At 35.7% G+C, this 20267-nt stretch overlaps 1 protein-coding gene across 3 annotated transcripts in view; it reads right to left on the bottom strand.

The window, feature by feature from the left end:
* The window catches only part of nau (myogenic-determination protein nautilus), a 62985-nt gene that overhangs the window by 39613 nt on the left and 3105 nt on the right, over positions 1-20267 (bottom strand). For 2 of the 3 annotated variants that reach the window (XR_001940582.1, XM_018521667.1), the window contains exons 2-4: positions 18552-18870; positions 16895-17065; positions 6594-6672 (exon numbers count right to left, since the gene is read on the bottom strand). Coding sequence is in view for 2 of the 3 variants with exons in the window: in XM_018521667.1 (XP_018377169.1) it covers positions 6594-6672; positions 16895-17065; positions 18552-18870 (569 nt within the window). In the remaining variant the exon portion in view is untranslated. Of the gene's footprint in view, positions 1-5713; positions 5864-6593; positions 6673-16894; positions 17066-18551; positions 18871-20267 lie in introns of those variants that run through there. The other variant, XM_018521668.1, reaches the window with a different exon arrangement.

Raw genomic sequence — 20267 nt, 5'->3', positions numbered from 1 at the left:
TTCCTTCTTCGCTAGTACGAGGGTAGTGTCGCATAAACGCAATAATTTAATATAGAACATATGTAAGAGTCCGTTGGTTACTTCGACACACCGTCACCCTAAGAGTCGCCTGCATGCGTGATATGTAGACGTTTGCTCGATGATATACAGGAAATTCTAATTATTTGCGTGCATATTCTAATTATACATCCTTAATTAGATTTGGATCTTGACTTTTCTCTCACAAACATTCTACGTTCATCACTACGTCTCTCTGATGCAATTTTTTAATTTATGTTAATAATTTATCGTGTGTTATCTTAGTTTGAGAGAGGCGTGCAAAGTCAATTAATGTAAGAGTTATCAACTAACCCGATAACGATATTCGCTCCATTTTGCATTAAGTGTAGGTAAAGTGCACCAAGAGGCTCTTGATCTTGATGACGATAGCTCTAATGGCATTTACACGAGCAATATTCAGCGTTTACGAGCAGATTAACGATGCGTAGTAAATGAACGTCTTTCGGAGTGTTGAGAAACACACTGTTACATGACGAGAAATAAATTTGTTAACATTTAATGGTGCATATGAGTGACACCGGTATCGCTATCGTGATATATTTTATGATTAAGATTAAAATAGAGTAGAATAAATTAAATTGATACCAATCTTCGCGTTAAACGACTACAATTCGGAATCAGGTAAACGCGTGCGAAGTGAATTCCATGTGAATATTAATCCATTCATATACAAAAATAAAATTAAAAATTGGTTCTATAATTTGCTACGCATAATAAGCCTGTCGAACAATAGCATTCCAAGTGGGATAATAATAAAATTATGAAGATATATAAAGCTATGGGAAAACTAAAGTCCATTCTACAATTGCGTAAGCGTACAGCTGTAATGGTTGTATCAATTACAGTTGATCAATTACAGTTGAATATTCTCCTTATATTCGACCATGATTAGTCAATTCTTACAACTACAACCACTTGCAATGCTTACGCAATTGTAGAATGGGTTTAATATATCTTCACGTTGAATAAGAACGGACACATCGGAAACGAAAGAAGCCACGAGTTTTAGGACTTGACAGATAACTGAATAATCTTACGAGAAAAACTATTTCTGTATTTCGTCTTGTATATATATATATTTCATAAATATTAGGTCGGGGAAAAAGTTTCTTCGTATTTAAAAAAAATATTTTTACAAAAGTTTTTCATTTGTTGCGAAATTTTCGTTACAATTATATCGTTCGCTGGAGCAAAGTTTCAGCTTTAAGAATCTGTTTTTTAAATTGCGGTATGATAATTTTTATCGGCGTTATGTTATGAGCAATCAAAGTCAGAATGCTCCTTTACTTAACTCGCGAATAACTCAGGAACAAAAAATCATAGGAACATTTAAAAAAAATGATTTTGTAGGGAAAGCTTCTAGCTTTCACAATAGGTAGTCGAAAATTTTCGTAAATTTTTTTTAGGCACGTGAGAGATCCCCAAAGTGAAAAGAAACAATTTTCATCCTTTTCAGCTCGTAATTTTTTAAATGTAAAAATTACCAAACTCACAGAAACTCAAAAAATATAGTAACCTTTCGAAAGTAGAGATTTCAAGAGAGCTTTAAAACCCTTTTTTAAATTTTAATTTCGTTAATTTTTGACGAAGATATTGTATATACAATTTTGAATTAAAAAATACGAAGAAACTTTTTCCCCAACCCAATATATATAATTTTATGCAAGTGTTACTTAAACGTACTCTTGTTTGTATTATAACGCGTCTGTTATAAGGTCTAATTTGTTTAAATTCCCATTCAACAATTTTCTACATTTCTCTCATACTCTGATTTTGATAACGCAATAATTGCTCGAAATAAATGCCATCTCGTCGAATAAGCGTAAGGGAAACAATGAATAGAGACGGGTCGCATATTTCACGGAAATTGACAACGGCACACGTCTTTTCGACGCGATCGACAGCGTGATCATATTTTTTCTTCTTTTCTCTTTTTATGCGAGCATTTACGGGCTGACGAAGTGTCAGAGGAGACCTCGGATGGGAAGTCAATTACGAAGATCGAGGCCGCATTGTGGTGGCATCGAGGCAGCCTCTCTTGGCGTGCCAGCGATCGAAATTGCACAGGCGGTCGACCGGAAAATAGGGCCGCGCCCTCCAACGCGCGGTCTCCTGCCTCCCGAATAATTTATCTCAAAACGCATCACGCCGCATCGTCTTTGTGGCATTGTCGAGAAGCGAGGGACGGAGAGAGAAGCATTCGAAAAAGCAGACGGATGGAGGCGGATAGTACATCATGCACTACGCGAGAACTTGGTGTGCCGAGAGAATCGATCGTCGGAAAGCGACCTGACCGCAAGCTATTGACAGGAGGATTAATCTCAGCTCCGTATTGCGGACTGCGTGATTGATAAACGTTGAAAATAGGTAGCAAACGACAGATAATCGACGGAAATATCGCGAGACGAAATCTTTGTATCGCTTCACAATTCTATTAAATTCCTTAATCGAATCGAATGTTACAAAAGGCTCGACGTTAAAATGAATATTAGCAAGAAATGCGTTTCAGAAATGCACTTGCATCTTGTGTGGCGCAAAAAAGTGTAAAATATATGTATTATAATATGTGCAATGAGAGAACATGGTGTATAATGCATAGTCTAGTCTAATATATATAAATATACAATTTACCAAGAAAACATTCCAAACAAAAATTATATAGCGTAAAGGAAGATGTACAATAGTGACATCCCCCTTTACATCATATAACTTTTATTTGAATTGTTTTTTGTAAAACTGTATATTTTCAAAATATTTGCCTATTAAGATTAAAATGAATCATCCTATATATGTATATGATATATTTAAATATAAATATAATAAATAAATGTTATATATGCATAAATATTGATTAACTTTCATCACGAAAATAATTTCTTTCTGCTATCCCAAATGAGACAATAAACTGATCGCACATATGTTTGATATCAAAGCCTCCAAAGATTTATCATTCATCTGGTCAGGAAGTTAAAAGAGCGAATATTCGGTACACACACGGCAAAGTGTGAGTTTACATGTATGATATCAAAAAGCCAACCAAACAGTCGGGTATAACGGTATATTGGATTTATTGCTTTTATAGTCTCTGTGCCGGATATCAAGTACCGAATCCATTGTACGAGTGTTGTTGAATCTTCAAATGCCTTTACGTCCGGTCATCTAAAAGCTCTTCTCCGAATCATTTTGTTCCTTCAAAACACAATACCTATTGATATTTTCTATGTTAAATAAACGAAGTAAAAATGGAAATGGCCAGTCTGTTATAAAGTATCTTCGTAAATAAAGATTCGCAATACTAGCTTGATGGGGGTTATTGCCTTCATGGTATCAAGGCTTATTCACAGTATACGTTTTACTACTGACACGGAAAGGGCGGGCAGGCACCAGATGCGACAAAGCATTTTTTCAACCCTTTCGCTTTCAGGGCGTTGTGCAAACTTTTAATAGAATTTAAAGCATACGAGTGGAATCAAGTTTTTAATTTCAAAGCCGAGATAAAGTTTTTAGAAACCGGACAATATAGAAGCCTTTAACTTGAGTACTTTATCGAGAAGCAATAAATTATCGTGAATTTAAAAATATAAAGATGTTACGCTCTAAACGTGGAAAATTCTGTAACATCTGCAGCGTCAAGAAATTAATAAACACTGAAAATCTCAGAGAATCCCATAATTATCAAAATTCTTTATTCGTAATTGACGAAAAGTTGAGCGAATCAAATTCCACTCTACGTCAACGAATGTACAAAGTAAATCCTACAGAAGAGATGTATTAAATAAGATACGGAAAGAATAGAAATCAAATCTACGAAAATACTTCGATTCGATTAAAGTAATCTTTTCAACTTTTTTACGAGAGAAATAAAAATAATTAGTATTATTTCGTTAACGCAAAATTATCTCTTCAGGTGTAAAGAGAAAATTCAAAGATTTTAAGTACACCGTATATACTTTCCCATCAAATCTCAGTATAAACAATCTTTTCCGTTATCTCTTATCTCATTTTATTTAACTTGCCTTTACATTCGACGTCAATGAAATGACACTCTGTCCGGTTATCCAGATTCTGCGAGCCAATTCGCCTTGCTCTTTTAGCACAGCAAGTGCGACGGATAATCTCGTTAGTTTCTACGTACATCCGAAGATTTTCGTATGCACGATATATCGTCTTTACGCACGCGAGCGTGCGAACGGTCGTGGGGAGAAATGTTGCACCACAGAAGTGCGCATGGGTGGGCTATCTATAGCGGCGAGTGTAACCAAACGGAGACTCGGGTGTCACTCAAGGATGACAAAACTCATTAATACCGATCTGCTTAATGCCCCGTCTCGTGTCCGACATTAATCTGCTTAAAAATACCTGCCGGGGGTACGTTCAAATGACCCACCATTTTAAATCATCCATGTCGGTTTACTTTGTAAGATGCGCGTCAGTATGTACCTCTCTGCTCCCGAAGATTACGCGACACGTACGATTCTAACGATAATATTCGCACAGGCTGTCGCCTTCCCTCTGGAAATGCTCCCCGAGCAACGACGACGAAGCAGCAGTTTGAAAAGGAAACGGAAACGACGGAAGTTTCGGTCGCAACTGAGTCTTATCGCTTCTGTTTGCGCACCGTTAAACTATTTCAGATAAGTTCACGCGACCAATTGAGACGATATGAAATATTATTTTTGTATCTGACCTATAACCGCCGGCAATATCTTCGATATCACTGTACGGTAAGACTTATGGTTTCCATATGGCTCCATTACTTCAAAAGTGACAAAACTAAAAAAATTGAGTTTCCTAGGAAAAGGAAAAAATTGTTTTTTCTGAACAGAAAGTTATTGACCAATCAAATCGGTAAAAAAAAATATATTCTTAACATGTGTGATCAACTTTCATTTTTGTCATTCACAACTCTTAAAAAGTTATTCTTTTTTGACTAATTGTAACAATTTTTTTTAAATCACTCTTTTTGAGTTATAATATTTTGATGATTTTTTTTTATTAGTTCACCTTTGATAACACACACACACACTGACAGAGTAATGTTTATCTAACTCATTCACGACAATAACTCGAAAATCACGTTTTATATAAGTTGTGTCTTATTTTTAAAGAAAGCAATATATGTAAAGTTATCAATTTGATGATATAATTTATTCTGAATAAATGTCATTATTTTCAAAATTACTTATAATCACAATTTAAATAGCCTTGAAAAATCTGCAATACAATATGCATTTCTTAAATTAACAATTCACCATAAAGTTTTGATTTCTCGAATTTAATTTAGATTTACATAGTACTTCTCAATTCTTAAAAACAAATTTAATTTAATTTACATATCATTACAGATGCAATTTAAGAGTTATATAATTAATCAATTAATTAAAATAGAAGAAATATCAAAAATTTGCGATAAATACAGTGTTTCCATTAAAGTTTTATTCAGTGAAAAAAGTAATTCTGATCTTGTTATAGAATCTGATTAAAAAAAAGAACACAGTATATGGTTGTCTAAAGCATCACATATATGCAGGGTTGGGTACGTCATATATGTACCAAAAAGTTACACTTGTCCACATATTTTTACGGAAATATGATCTATTTTTGTTCGATGTGCACGTGAGACAACGAACGCAAATTTGATCTTATGGGTTCTTCAATCGTGAGGCTGCATAACGACTTTTGCACTAATGCTGCCTTATGCGATGCAGATGTTGATGATTTTTTGCGTGACAGAACGAGTCATGAGCGACGAGAATTTGCGAGACTACGGACACACGGTGCACTAATCATTTCGCTGTTTCTTCTGCGAAGGAGTACGTGCCGCAGAAAAGATACCATACGATCTTTCTCTAACAATCTTTCTGTGCCATGTGTGCTCCATAATAGAGACGTAATCTAACATATGAGACATAATTTAAAGATCAAATAGTTGGTAAAGACGGACGTACGCAAATTAAGTCCTTCTTTAATTTATAACAGCTTTAATTTAATAAATAATAATGGTGATGAATTTTTCCTTTTAACTGCAGTATTAATTACCAGAAACTTCCAGTAACGAAATGTAACATCGGCAAAACATTTAGTAAAAATAAGAAAAATTTAAAAAAGTTTTTCTATTATAAAGGCTGCATTCGCGGACCGCACTATCAACGCTATTGTATCACTCTACTGTTGTTTTACGTATAATGAACAATAAAGATAGAACAGCATAAAAGCGCTGATAGCGTGTTCTCTGGACACAGTCAAAGTACACAAATAAAAAGATAAAGATAAATTTAAAATGTCTATTTTTTTCTACGTAAACTCCATATAAATTGTACGCAGTACAGAGTTTTGCATAACGCATAGCGTCTCAACCAATCAAAATCCTTTTTTTCTATGAAATAAAAGCAAAGGAAGTATTATGATTGATTGATTCGCTTATACATTATGCGTTATGCAAAAGTCTATGTTGCGACCTTAAGTACCTTTCCCCGAGAGCTTAAATTTGTAAGCAACCGTACGCAGGGTGGAATGTGAGTAATACCACTCACCGTTAATTGGTTGAAACCTTGCCAAAGGATCCGAGAATTGCCGAAGTCTGTCCGTCACGTACTGCGGTGACTCTCCATTCTGTAAATAAGAGAACGAATGTAAAGCCACACATGTACACAACACATACACTCTCTTTCTCTCTCTCTCCCACTTTTTCTCTTTTTCGATGTAGCTGTTTCCGTGCGCGCAACGTTTCATCTCGCGATGCAAATGAAACAGGGCACGTCACAAGCATATCATTCACAATGGAGGCAAGCGTGCTCAGAAATAATGGAGTCTCAATAGAGGGGATTAGGAAGATGACAGATTTGAATTAAATCGATTAACCCTATATCGCGTGAACGCCTCTCGATAAGAAATTATTGATCGCGCTTGATCCTGTAAGTAATAATAAGTCCTGTTTTAATTGTATTTTCTACATTTTATCCGTTTCTTTCGTCTCCCCTTTTCCAAAGTCCAGGCAGATATTTATCTTGCGCTTCATTATAATTTCATAAAATTATTAAACGTTCAGGACATTGAAAATAATAATGGAATAGATTAGTATTTGCGTGTTGTAAAATAAAATTATATACGACTCGTGTAATTTATATCATATTCTAGCAAAAAATAAAATCACTTATATAAAGACTTAACTTATTGTAGATAAAGCAAAAATATTTTTTTTATTTTTATTATATTAATAATATCTCTTTGCTCCATTAATTTTAGAATAATTCGTATTAATATTGAGAGAGATTTCATTCTATTTTATATACACAAAAAATTAAAAGAAAATCTTTCCTTTATCAGATTTATGAGTAATAAAGTTTTCGAGTAATAAAATTCTCTTCGCCTCGTTTTTCACGATGATTCCACTGTTTAATGCGATCCGAAAGCGTTTGTGAAGCAATTAGAAGAAAACGCGTTCACTGTACAGGCAAAGTATTCTTTGCAAAGCGATATAAAGCAAAGTATGTCGATGGTGCAATAACGTCAGTTCTATTTTAATTTGTGTAAAATCATAACATTATTAATTTAACATTTATCAATTATAACCCAACATGACTTAATTAGTCGTTAATAATACAATAGATACAAATTATTGATTAATTCATTATTTATCTGCGAGAGATTATTCAGTTGCTCTTTCCGCTGTAATTTGGTTTTGTTCTTATAATCTTATTTTATTTTTTATGAAAACATTTTTGCAGCAAAAGCAGAAACGGTCTAAAGAAACGGTTGTAATATTTAAATTTGAAAGTGGGATAAGAATGGAAATATATAGTTCCTATCATTTCTTCGCTAAAGAGAATCGAGTCGAAAACTTACTGCAACACACTTCAAAGCCATCGATTAATATTTTTAACGAAAAATGAAAACATATATAGTGTAAAATATATATATATACACATGTACACTATATATATTTTCATTTTTTGTTAAAAATATTAATCGATGGCTTTGAAGTGTGTTGCAGTAAGTTTTCGACTCTATTCTCTTTAGCGAAGAAATGATAGGAACTATATATTTCCATTCTTATCCCACGTTCGATAAATATATTATAGAACAGTTGAAACGAATAAAACTGAAAAACACTAAGTTCAAGAGTGAAGTATATCATATATGTCTGTATATATTTCGAAGAAGATAAACTCAATAAACAACTTTATAATTTTGTTCCAAACTATTGAAACTGTTCAAGTGAGGCGTTATATCTCTTAATCATCCGAAACTTTGTAGAATTAATCTGCTAAGTTATAGCAAATACAAATTCCGGTTGTATTCGAGTGAACCATTAACCCGGTCGTACTTCAGTTTATCCTATGGTCGAGGATCATCCTACAGATATTCGCGAGCGAAGCGTAACGACGATAGGCGGGAAGCGGCGATGGGTGGAATCGCTGGAATTATCGTTATCCAATTTGCTTCTCCAACACCACGCAGCCTGTACTCGAAGTTCGCGAAATTGGGTCATCGCTGGTGCACCAACGGGCAGAAAGCGCATCGACGAATGGGCAAATTGAAAATCGAATGCACTGCACATTTGTTCATCTCGTTGTTTGAGTCGATAGCGCGAAATACGTATAAAACGATATCATTTTCGTCAGGTTTGATTATTTACGTGCAATTTTGAATACGAATTCTATGTAATGGCTAGAAAGATATATTTGTCATTATCATATTCTGCTGAATAAAAACAGATTTTGAACACTGCATGTTATAGAAAAAATAATCCATTTGAAAATAATCCGGTATACGCCGCACCTATTAAAAACTTAATTTATTAAGTATTATTTAGTATGTTTAAAATAAACGAACTATATCAGTAAAAACTTTGTACTGTCTACTACTATGAAAAAAATATTAAAAATCCGAAATATAATAGTTTTCACATTAAAAAATAAACTTTTTGAAATCTTGCATTTTTGCTATATATAGATAATGAAGTGGGATATATGGCAAAAATGCAAGGGTTTCAACAAACTAAACAAAGAATACGAAAGCAAAGCACTTGTATCTTACTCTATACAACATGCTTTACTATTCCTCTACACGTATGTATCATGAAATAACCACTAGGTCTTTTACACGCCTTACAGTAATCATTTTATGTAGATTATAATTTATGATGCTACTTGTTACACACAGTGACAAATCGATTCAACTTACAATAATTTCATTAATATTAACAGTAAGAAGCTGAAATTATAACTCAATACTAATATAACTCAATACTAATATAAATAAAGGCATGTAACAGAGTAGTTGCGAGAAAATTATCCCTACTCTTTCTATTTTTTCTGACTTCTGCGGCATAAATCCCAGCGCGGCGTATTTGCCGGAGTTACCCTATAGTAATTAAAATGTTACAATAATAATACACGGAGAGAATTTTTTCTTAGAATTTACCCTGAAAATATGACAATCGTGGGACAACATTGTATTTCGAAAAATTTTAATATAAATCTCTCTCATTCATTAATAAAACTACAATAAAGTATAAAATAAGTTTGATTAATTTTACTAAAGTGCATGGTAAAAATCTTTAAAATATTGTATTGTACCACAATCACCATATTTTCCGGGTAAATTTTAAAAGAAAATTCTCTCCGTGTACTCAACAACAATACAATCAATACTCAATAAGGAATTGAAAATTAGGAAACTTATAGAATGATCATAGAAAACGGGTTTAAAATTGAAATCATTAATAAAATACATATAAAAGCTTATCAACATTATTACATATAATATATATACATATTCCGACTTCGTCTCTAAAGCATAAAATGTAATGCAGCTTCTCTAAATAATGAGAATGCACTATGACAAGCTGACTGAAGCTGTCTCTAGCCTTGTCGTCCAAGTACTTGAGTTACCAACGTATATGCCAAGAGAGCCATATGCAGGATGATTTACGACTGTACGGCATAAATTTAGGATTTATCCTCCGACATAATTTCATCGAGAAATTTACTTAAACACGATTACTGTTTCGGAGATTACTACGGTTTACGCTGCAAGAAAAAGTTACGAGAGTGGCACGCGAGAGATGAATTAGGGATGCTCGCAGAAATATCTAAGCACCGATTGACGAAGAATTTCATCGAGGGTTGCACTGAAGACTATTTCTCGGTGAATTCGCCACGTTCGTTGCAGAAATCACCGACCGCGCATTTTGCCATCCACGTAATCGCTAATATCTCGCTCCGCATTCAATTAATCCGGCCGCGTTCGAAAGCCCTTTCGAACGGCTCCCGTGATGCGCATTACATAGCATCGCGTCGTGTAATACAAACCCATGTAATCACGCCACGTAATCACGACATAATTGCGGTAACGCATGTAACTGTGCGCGGTGCGTGAATTTGGCTCTAATTAGATTAAAATCGTGGCAGCGTAAGCTGCATACGTCGGTGAGACGATTATCGAAGACGACGAGGAGGAAGAAGAAACAAGCAAAAAAGAAATTTGTACTTTCAAATAATAGAAGATAATAAACCAAGCAAGAAATTCTTTTTTTTTTTTAAGAGAAATCTGATAAGACGGTTATATTTACACGCGTAAGTATAAACAGCTTCGACATAAACTATTAATTAAACATTTTTACACTTTTTTATGATCCCCCTTGAATACAGAAATCATCTAAGATTTGGAGAACCGCAAAGAAACACGTCCCTCATATCGTCTGTAATGAATATTTATACGGCGGCACGGAGCAGAAGTTTTTCGTCGGTGGACTTATACTGGTCGTCGTAAACCCCAAAGGATACGTCGGCTCGCGTCTCAATTTAGGGCCGCACGCAAGCCGAGAGAGTTTTATCGGAACAAAATGCTCCCGGGTCGAAATGCGGGTTACTTTACTAATCGTAGATTCTGACAGCGATATAAGCGTCTCACCGCAGGCCATCACGAACGCGTTAATGCACCCGCCGGCGCGGCGGCATAGCGGCAGGCGCGATAATGCACCCGCGGATCGCGACGACTAAATAAATTCCGGATAATCGCGCGGCTGGGAATACGGGACCCGCTCAGACGCGAGATATTCTCGCCTGAGCGTGAATCTTGGATCGCTTTGCGTTTACCGGAAATCTCTGGAGACGTATGAGCGAGAAGGATCGCCGACGAATGCCTCGCGGCGCTTGGCGAAGGCGACTTTGAAACATCCGCTTGTCTCCATTCGTCATACAATGTATAATCGTAAACTCAACGCTGGCAATTTATCGATTTCGTGGGACAGAGATGGGCATGTATTTGAAATACTTTTATTTGAAAAACAGTATTGGTAGGACAATTATATTTTGTATTTTGTGTTCGTTCAGAGTACATGAAAATTTTGTATTTCATGGGAGCATATAAAAGTATTTTGTATTTTGTATTTTAGTATTAATAACAAAAGATTATAAAAATATTTTGTGTATTTTGTATTTCAAATACTAACATTGATAATCAACCTTATTATTTAAATTACAAGATACAAAAAGCTTTCAATCTTTCGATTTTAAATACAAAATACGTAACACTTTTATGTGATGCGCTAAAATAAAAAATACAAAATATGCTTGTATTGCAAATAGTGTGTTTTAAATAAAAGTATTTCAAATACATGCCCAACTCTGCCGTAGGACGATAACGAATCACACTTATATGAACTTCTAACGTTTTATCTCAAAAGTCATTCGACTGTACAGTATAAACAATTCTTTTTATATATATCTTTTTTTATAAATAAAATGAATTCTGTATAAAATTATCTCTTTTATTTTTTTTTATTGTTTTCGAGGCTAAGTAGTCGTGTAAAGGTAATAATAAATTTATACAACACACGATATTTCAAATTCAGAATTCAAGTTTCAGATAAAAAAAAGGTTCCAGCTTTTTTTTATCGATTATGTCTTTGATATCTCTTGGCATGAAGCCAAGCGACCCGTCGTCGTGTTATATTTAATCTTTAATTTGTACCGAAATAATTCAATACGTTTCTCAAAGGGAAGTCTAGACGGCAATAATTATTGTATTCGACCTACAAACTCAATATCTCGTTAAATAATACCATGCAACGTTCCAGAGTAAATGTACGTACAGCCTCCGTACATCTATCGTGAGCTTGTCATCAAAAAAGAATTTGAAGATTCTTTTTATAAAACTTATTTTTTTTTAGACGTATTTATATAGCATTTATTAATTTCTGACGGTAAATCTTTTGCTTACATAAAGCTTTGGCCTCATCACAGAGCGAGAGTTTGTAATACATTATGCAGATCTAAATTGTTGCTGTCACGCGGAGAGTCGAGCTCCGGCAACACCCACGTCATTTTGGCCATCGTTCACACTGTAATGTCAGAAACATCAGAAGATGATGTTAAAGTTATTTGCAATTTATAGTTAAATAAGTGATCTTGTATCAATGAAATTATCAGTCCGAAATTATTAGTCCGACGAAAGATTGAAAGGTTGTTATCAATATCTCTTTTAGCGATGTTTCTCTTCGGGTTTATGAACAATCAGGCAGACGTAGAGAATTCGATTGGCATGAAAAAAAAGTGTAAGATCAAAAAGTAATAAAGAAAAATCGCGTAACCAGAGATGAGGACTGAATTGGAAAGGGGCAACGAAGCGAAGTTAGAAATCAAAGCTTAACAAGGAAGCAGTTCCTATCATTGAAAGCTCGTTTTCCCCGTCAATGGCCACCATCGGAGCATACAGTCGGCGAATGCGCATCGGATGCATTCCGGAGGTGGGGGTGCGAGGGCGCGGAATGAAGAGGCTGTGATCGGGAACTGTTTCTGCACGAGGAGAAAGAATTGGCCACGCTCTTTCACCCCTTTTTCCATTTTTCTCTCTTTTCGTGCTCACGATCGTGCTATCGATCAACGCGGCACGACGGAATGCCAATCGTCCATCCGGCCTGTGAATTCGTTCCTCTTCATTCTTTTGCCCCTCGTTTACGCCCGCGCTCTACGGACAGCAATGCACCCCGCTAAATGCACCCTGTGTACATTTTATTCGGCTCCGTATCATCTGTTCGTCCTCGGCTCATCTATATGCGGCGTCGCGGCGGACTATTCTCGGAGTGAAAGCGACTCCTCTCGCACCGTTCACCGTCGCCGCGTGTTTCGAGAAACGCTCCGACATCCAACACGATACATTCTCCCGGCAGTGATATACGTTCACCGTGGAAATCGGGGTAAAATGGTGTCCAGTTGTGTCGGGTGAGGCAACGATCGAAGATGAAAAATTCGTCAGTTTGCAGTTACAGATACGCGACACACGCAAAAAAAAAAAAAAAAATCTTTGACAGAAAAACAATCAACGTAAATCTCTCTCTTTCCTCGTTCTCTCTCACTTTCTCTCTCCTTCTCTCTTTCCCTCTTTTTCCACATGTCACTTTTTTTTCTTTTATTCAAACCGATTCTTTGATTTTAATACGGCCTAAAACAGATGTAAGTTGTACGTGAACGAAATTGTCAAAATAAACCCATTTTATATCTCAATTCTTTCACGATCAACTTAGAATTTTGTTATTCAAAATATTCTCCTTTCAAGCTTCTCATGTAAACTACAGGCATCCCAATGTGAATTTGCGAGAAGACTTCTTATGAGAGTTAATCGATGAATTTGATCGATTAAAGTTGTAGAGCCAGAATATTCATAATCCGTGATTCAATTTGCCATTTGCAGGAGATTAATGAATAGTGTAAATGGAAAAATTCGTTGAGTGTACCCATCCTTGTCATTTATGTCAATTCAGCGGTTTTTTACGAAATTAAAGGGCGCGGGTCAGTCAATTTGTATTCGTTCGTGTATATGTACATAAAATTATACCATACAAATGCTACTAATTGCAAGTAACATAGAGATCCCAGCAAACACAATTTGAATTTCTGCAAATCTACTACGAATCGCGAATTGCAAATCACGAATCATCATCGCACGTAATTAGCATACGGCATATATGTATTTCGAGGAATTTACCGCTACATCAGTGCCGATCACGCTGTGTATATCGAGTCATTAACACGACCTCGGTATATCCGAGTATTAATGTTGGACGAAAATCCCTCGGAGACAGTTTGCGTCGCGCTTAGGGTCAAATAAGTTTGCCGCCGCAACAGCGGTGGTCGGCAAGCGAGGGGGTTGGCAAGCAAGGGGGTCGACGAAAGTGCGAGACAAATTGAGCCTGGGCTTTGTAAGATGCGGTCTGGACCGCGGAGCGTGAACTCGCTCGTAGTGTCACACAGAGGCCGGAGGCTGTCCGGGGCAAAGGGGTGAAAGGCCCCCCGCGCTTCCGGTGAGTCGTAAGACTGTTGTACGAACGGAGGGAAAAGGGATTCCTGAGCGACCGCAGGAATTTCGCGGCAATCTCGTCGTCACGACGCGCCGCGCCGCGCCGCGCCGCGCTGTCGCGTTCATGGAGATTCTCTTCTTTCCTCGTCGCGAGGTTGAAGGGGGAGGAGAAGGATTACACAATGAAATATATTTCTCCGCTCTTTCGCCCGTGAATACGTCGACGCACCCTCGCTAAATATAAGCCCGCCGCCTTGCACCGGCAAAATCCCACAAATCACAATGCCGCACAAAAAAAAAAAAACAACGCGAAGAGGGAAACGAGTCTCCCGCGTCGGATCCATTAGGTCAACTTCTCCTTTTCTCGTCGCTCTTATACCTCTGCTAGTATCCTCTCACCTTGCTAGATGAGAAAGAGAGAGAGAGAGAGAGAGAGAGAGAGAGAGAGAGAGAGAAAGAAGAAGGGTGTATGTGTATGTGTTACGATAGACGATCTGGATTATTCGATAATGCCACTTAAGAGCATTTTAAGTGTCAGACCGATAAGCACGCCTACTGTCTCTCTCGAGGAAAATAAGCTCGCCAGAGTTCAATTGGATTCTGCTCTCGTTACAAATTGTACGGATCTATTTCTCTCCCTTGGCTACAAAGCCAGATAATTTATATTCTGAACAAAAAGGATCCGTTTAAACTCTTCCGTCTTTCGACCCGAACCAGATTACAACATTGAACAACAACAGCAATTTATATTGAAACGTGTGAGAGTTTTAAATACACGAATTAAGAAAATCCTCTAAAATTTAAAAACTGGAGATTTTTTATTTTAAATTATTCAAGTTAAATTATTCAAATTCATCGCGTGAGTTTTAAAATTAAATAGATTTGTTACAGTAATCGCAATTTATTATAACCAAATATTTTCTTAGTTCTTGACAATAAATATTTACGGAAATAATAAAATCCGTGACTGTGAATATCTGCAAAGTACATATCTGTGTGTTGATAGATTGTAACAGTGGATGAAACTTGATCGATCGATTGTAACGCGTCGGGCAACGAGAGTTCGATGAAAGAGAAATACAATTATATTCCAATTAGTGTCTGAAATCGGAATGGCTCCGAGACATCCATTCGCGATGTATATCACTGACTATCGCTTGATGTAAAACTTAACAAACCTAGTAAAATGAAAACTTTTATTGGCAAGTTTGCCATTGAGATATATATTTGCATAAATTCTGGGAAACTTTTATAGTTTTGTATAAAAAAAGTTATAATATTATTTGCAAATATGTATTGATGTACATTATAATGTATATTTTGTAAAATTTTATTAAAATGAAAATAATTTTTTGAATTTTAAAAATAAAATGTAAATAAATTAACTATATTATAAGCCTCGACGGTTGTTGAAGCATAAATAATATATTTATAAAATATAATTCGCAAACAGAATGTACTTACCAACAAAGTTAATTGCAAATGATTCGACTCTGAATTAGAATCCTCTTCATTGCGAAAGTAGTTTGCACTCGCTTTCTGCACTGAAGAGAATTCAAATCCAGCGTCGAAATGTTTGCAATTAATTTCGTTGATAAGTACATTCAAATTATTTGCGAATTATATCTAATGACCTTATAAATGTATCATTTACGCACTAACAAGCGTATGGAAGCAATTTACTTATTTAATTTATAAAATATATTTAGATACAACTTTTAAAGAACTTTAATACACTCAGTTCATTTTTGTTAAAAAATAATAATTTTTATGCACACAAATTGCACTTACATCGACATTTATTACGCGGTAATTATCATTAACGACAGCGCGTTCGTTTGAGAGCGAGAAATTCGGGCATAACCCTTTTTACGTATACTGGAAAAAAAACGATGATACGAGCTTAATGGTGTCGCGGGTCAAAAACCATTAGAGCCGGTGGATCGTGTGCGATGCACGTGTCGGACATGTGTGTAACGATGCAGAATGCAACGCTTAAATGCATCTTGTTACAAAAGTATACACAACGTATCATTCTTTTACAAGAATCTTACTCTTTATCAGATAGAAGCATCAGGTTTAATTTTAAGATAAATGTAACATACCGTCCTAATTTATTTTGCAATAAAATCAATAATGTATATTAGATTTTTCGTAATTATTTAAAAAATTGTTTAATAAATTTGTGAGAACCATTAATTTTATTAAATTGCAATACTGCAATGGCAGCACACAACATTATAAAAATTTCAAAATTAAATTACTAATACCTAAAAAAATCATACATGGTAAAAGTCGTCAAAATTAAATTGCAATATTTAATAAAAATGAGATATTTATTAAAAATGAAATAATTGCCACGACGTGTTTGGCAAAGATTATCTTAAATTAATCCTCATAATAAATTTCGTATATAATATTTAACATAAACTTGGATATAAAATTTTAATCGGAACACGATTTTTTACTGAAACTAATCTCGTTGCATGCTGATCTTATTAATTTGAGTTATTGGACACGTAATACATACTATGCTCTCAGCGGAAGGGTGATCCTGGTGTCCGGAAGGTCTATTTCCTTGCAACAGCGCCTCGAGACTCTCGATATACTCGATAGCGTTCCGCAATATCTCCACTTTAGGTAAACGTTGGTTGGGGTTGTTGCTCGTTCTCCTCTTGAGCACCTCAAAGGCCTCGTTGACCTGTAATAGAAATTGCATAATTAACCACACGTGTCGGCGTGAATAATACACACAACAATACAGCACGCTTTGAAGGAAGTGCACTAGAAAAAAAATTGAGTACCTTCAGAAAAATTATTTAATTGAGGCATTTTTTAACCGCAATCAAATATTTTGTTTATACAACAAAAATTCAGTTGTAAATAACAAAAATATTTGTTTATACCAATAACTAAACAGTTTTACATAAAATTATAGTTTCGTTCGATATATTTTAATCAAAAATTTTTGTTCGGCATGTCTCAAATTATTATTGTTACAGCAAAATTTTGGTTCATAGAACAAAACATTTTGCTTAGTATGGGGGGAGAATGGAAGGAGAGAATTGTACAAAACAATGTAATATCGCATTTATCCGTCAGCAGAATTTCTTAAAAACTGTCGAATATATCTTTATAACAAAGTTATGTTATTATTATTTATGAAAAATTTGCCATGGTCGTCGGGTTTTTACTTTACTTAACTCCCCTTTATATTACATATGCGGGCGTCGGATTTCAAACGATTCTTAGCAAGATTCAACACTTAGGCCCATCCTTGAAACGCTATTCGTCATTCGAATCATCCAAAGCAGCGCTTAGTCGACGATCACTTCGCGCATGCAGATGTTTTCCTTCCGTCAGCGCGTTCTCTTTGAGGCTGTTTACTTCGAAAACACGATTCATGCATGATGTGCTTTAAGTAATTATAAGCAGGCTGGCCAAAACAGCAACGTGTATGTTCAGTAAACGAGAAATATGATTTAGATGCACGTTAAGACTGATTTGTCCGCCATCTTGAATGCAACATACATATATCCGTGATTTCGGGACAATAAATTAAGCTTGTGAAATTCTAATGTGATTTACAAAAATCTCTTTAAATTATTGCGGATTATGCATCGCGAATGTACGCTGTTAGATATCAAAGCAACTCAATCCCTTAAATCACATTTTGTTATTTTTAATATGTGTCCATATAATACATCAAAATGTAAATCAATCCATTTCCACATAGTTAGTTTCAATTTAAACATTATCCACGTTTGCATTTAATAAATAATTTAATAAATAGTAAATTAAATTTGAGTCAAATTTAATATATTTTCTTGAATTAAATTGTTTTAGTCCAATAACTCCATTATTTTAATCAAATTAACAATATACTGGGTATTGGGTAGAAACAGTAGCGACCTATAAACATGATTAAAATAACTCAAATTGGGTATAATTGGACATTATAATTTCAGCAGTGTATGTCAAAGAATGAGAATTTGCATATTATAGAAAAAAAAAGAAACACTGTTTTAGCGAACTCTTTTTGCGTTTCGAACTGAACATATTACAAATCCTAATATGCCATCGATCTTGTATAAAAACACAAAATGAAGAACACACTTGTTATTCCCAGAATCGAGACCTTTAAGAAATGTGTAAAGCATGTGTCTTAGGGGTTAATGGCAACTGACCTTTCTCAAGCGCCGTCTCTCGCGCAAGGTGGCAGCTTTCCTTCGATCGACGGTGACCGTCTTTTTCTTGCAGGCCTTGCAGGCCCACAGAAGACACCTGCGCGGTTCATGCGGCGAGCCGGCGTCCAAAACGTGAGGATGAGGTACATGCTCGATCGACTCGCCCTCGTTCGTTTCGCTCGTCTCGTTGGTCTCGTTGGTCTCGTTGAGCTCGTTGGTCTCGTCGGCGTCTGCAGAGCCGGATTCGAGGTCAGCCGATGCATCCGCCGATATCACTGACGAGGCGTCATCCGAATCAAGGGTGTACCGAGACTGCGACCTGAATCGTGAAACGTTCTATACCCATCGGTATTATCGAGAATCATATTAAAAATAGGCTATTCTCGTCCTTTACTGTCCTATTGACAATGAAACGTTACTATTATTTATCGGCTTGAAATAATTTTCAGCATAATTTTTATGCTTACCCTATCATACACTTTTTTAATGGATTAAATAAGAACACGCGATATTTTCAAGACAAAAAACTATACAATTACAAGTTTTGATAAAGTTCACGAAAAAAGCTTTAATTCTCGATTGGAAACAAATTCTGTTCGATTATTTGTTATTCGATTAGTAAGTCGCAAACTATTATACAGGGATATCCAGTTTCCTATGAAGCAGCGCATATACCTCGCACGTGTAGGTATATACATACATACCGCGACATAAATTTCATTCCGCGAAAGACGAGCTGTTGCCGCGCGCTGAACGTAAGAAGCCACGCTGACTTACCGAACGCTGAAAAGCCCGGCATAGGTATTTAGCGAATGAACGAATTCGCAGATTCTTGCCTTAATCATCCTTTAGTTATCGCCGGCAGTTAATGATGGACGCAAGCGCGTAGGTCCGTCGGGAGGCGGTTTCCGCGATTGGACACGTTCCAGGTGGTCCCGCGGAAAATGTATTTCTTCGCCGCAAAGAGACGCTCTCATCTCGCCGAGAGGGATGGATGTATAAAGGCGAAACGCGATGAACGGAGTGAAAATGGTTTAATGCGCGGTAAAACCGTCATCGAGTCTTTATTACGAATAATGATTCTTGTTCGTGTGTTCGATCATGTGACAGTCATAAACGCGCCGATCTCATTAAAATTTCATCGCATCGCAGAACAGACGAATCAAAGAAGAACAAAATATAACGATGAAAAAAAATCAGAAAAAAATTTATCACATAAAATGACACGAAAATGCGATAATGTAACTTTCGACTTTTACGTAATCGTAACAATATTAAGGAAGTATCTCTCTACACATTTTTTTAATTTTATTAATTCAATATTTAAAGTGTATTTTAATGTTTATTAATTTTTAATCATTATTAGACTAATTATTTAGAGACAGAGAGAGAGAGAGAGGAATAGTATTGTCTAAAGAGAGGAATTTCTATGTGCCAAACATATGCGAAACTTATTGTATAATTTATATGAATTGAAATTTGGTGCGAGTGTACCGCTAATGCTATAAATACTATAATCCTAATTCGTGAAAGCGACATACTGCAGCTTTGTGCTTTGATGGTAAAACAATGTTGGATAAATCTGATTTAGTCTCGTGAAATCCAATAATGCTTCGATAGTACAAAGGTAAAAGCCGAGAGAAGAGAAATGCACAGAAAATTGATTTTAGCGCACACACACACACACACAATACAAGATACAATAATTTAAAATCT

Source organism: Trachymyrmex cornetzi, unplaced genomic scaffold (assembly GCF_001594075.2).
Source record: "Trachymyrmex cornetzi isolate Tcor2-1 unplaced genomic scaffold, Tcor1.1 scaffold99, whole genome shotgun sequence".
Lineage (NCBI taxonomy): Eukaryota > Metazoa > Arthropoda > Insecta > Hymenoptera > Formicidae > Trachymyrmex > Trachymyrmex cornetzi.
Note: the sequence above shows the minus strand (reverse complement) of the source record. Positions and strands in the feature narration are given on the sequence as shown.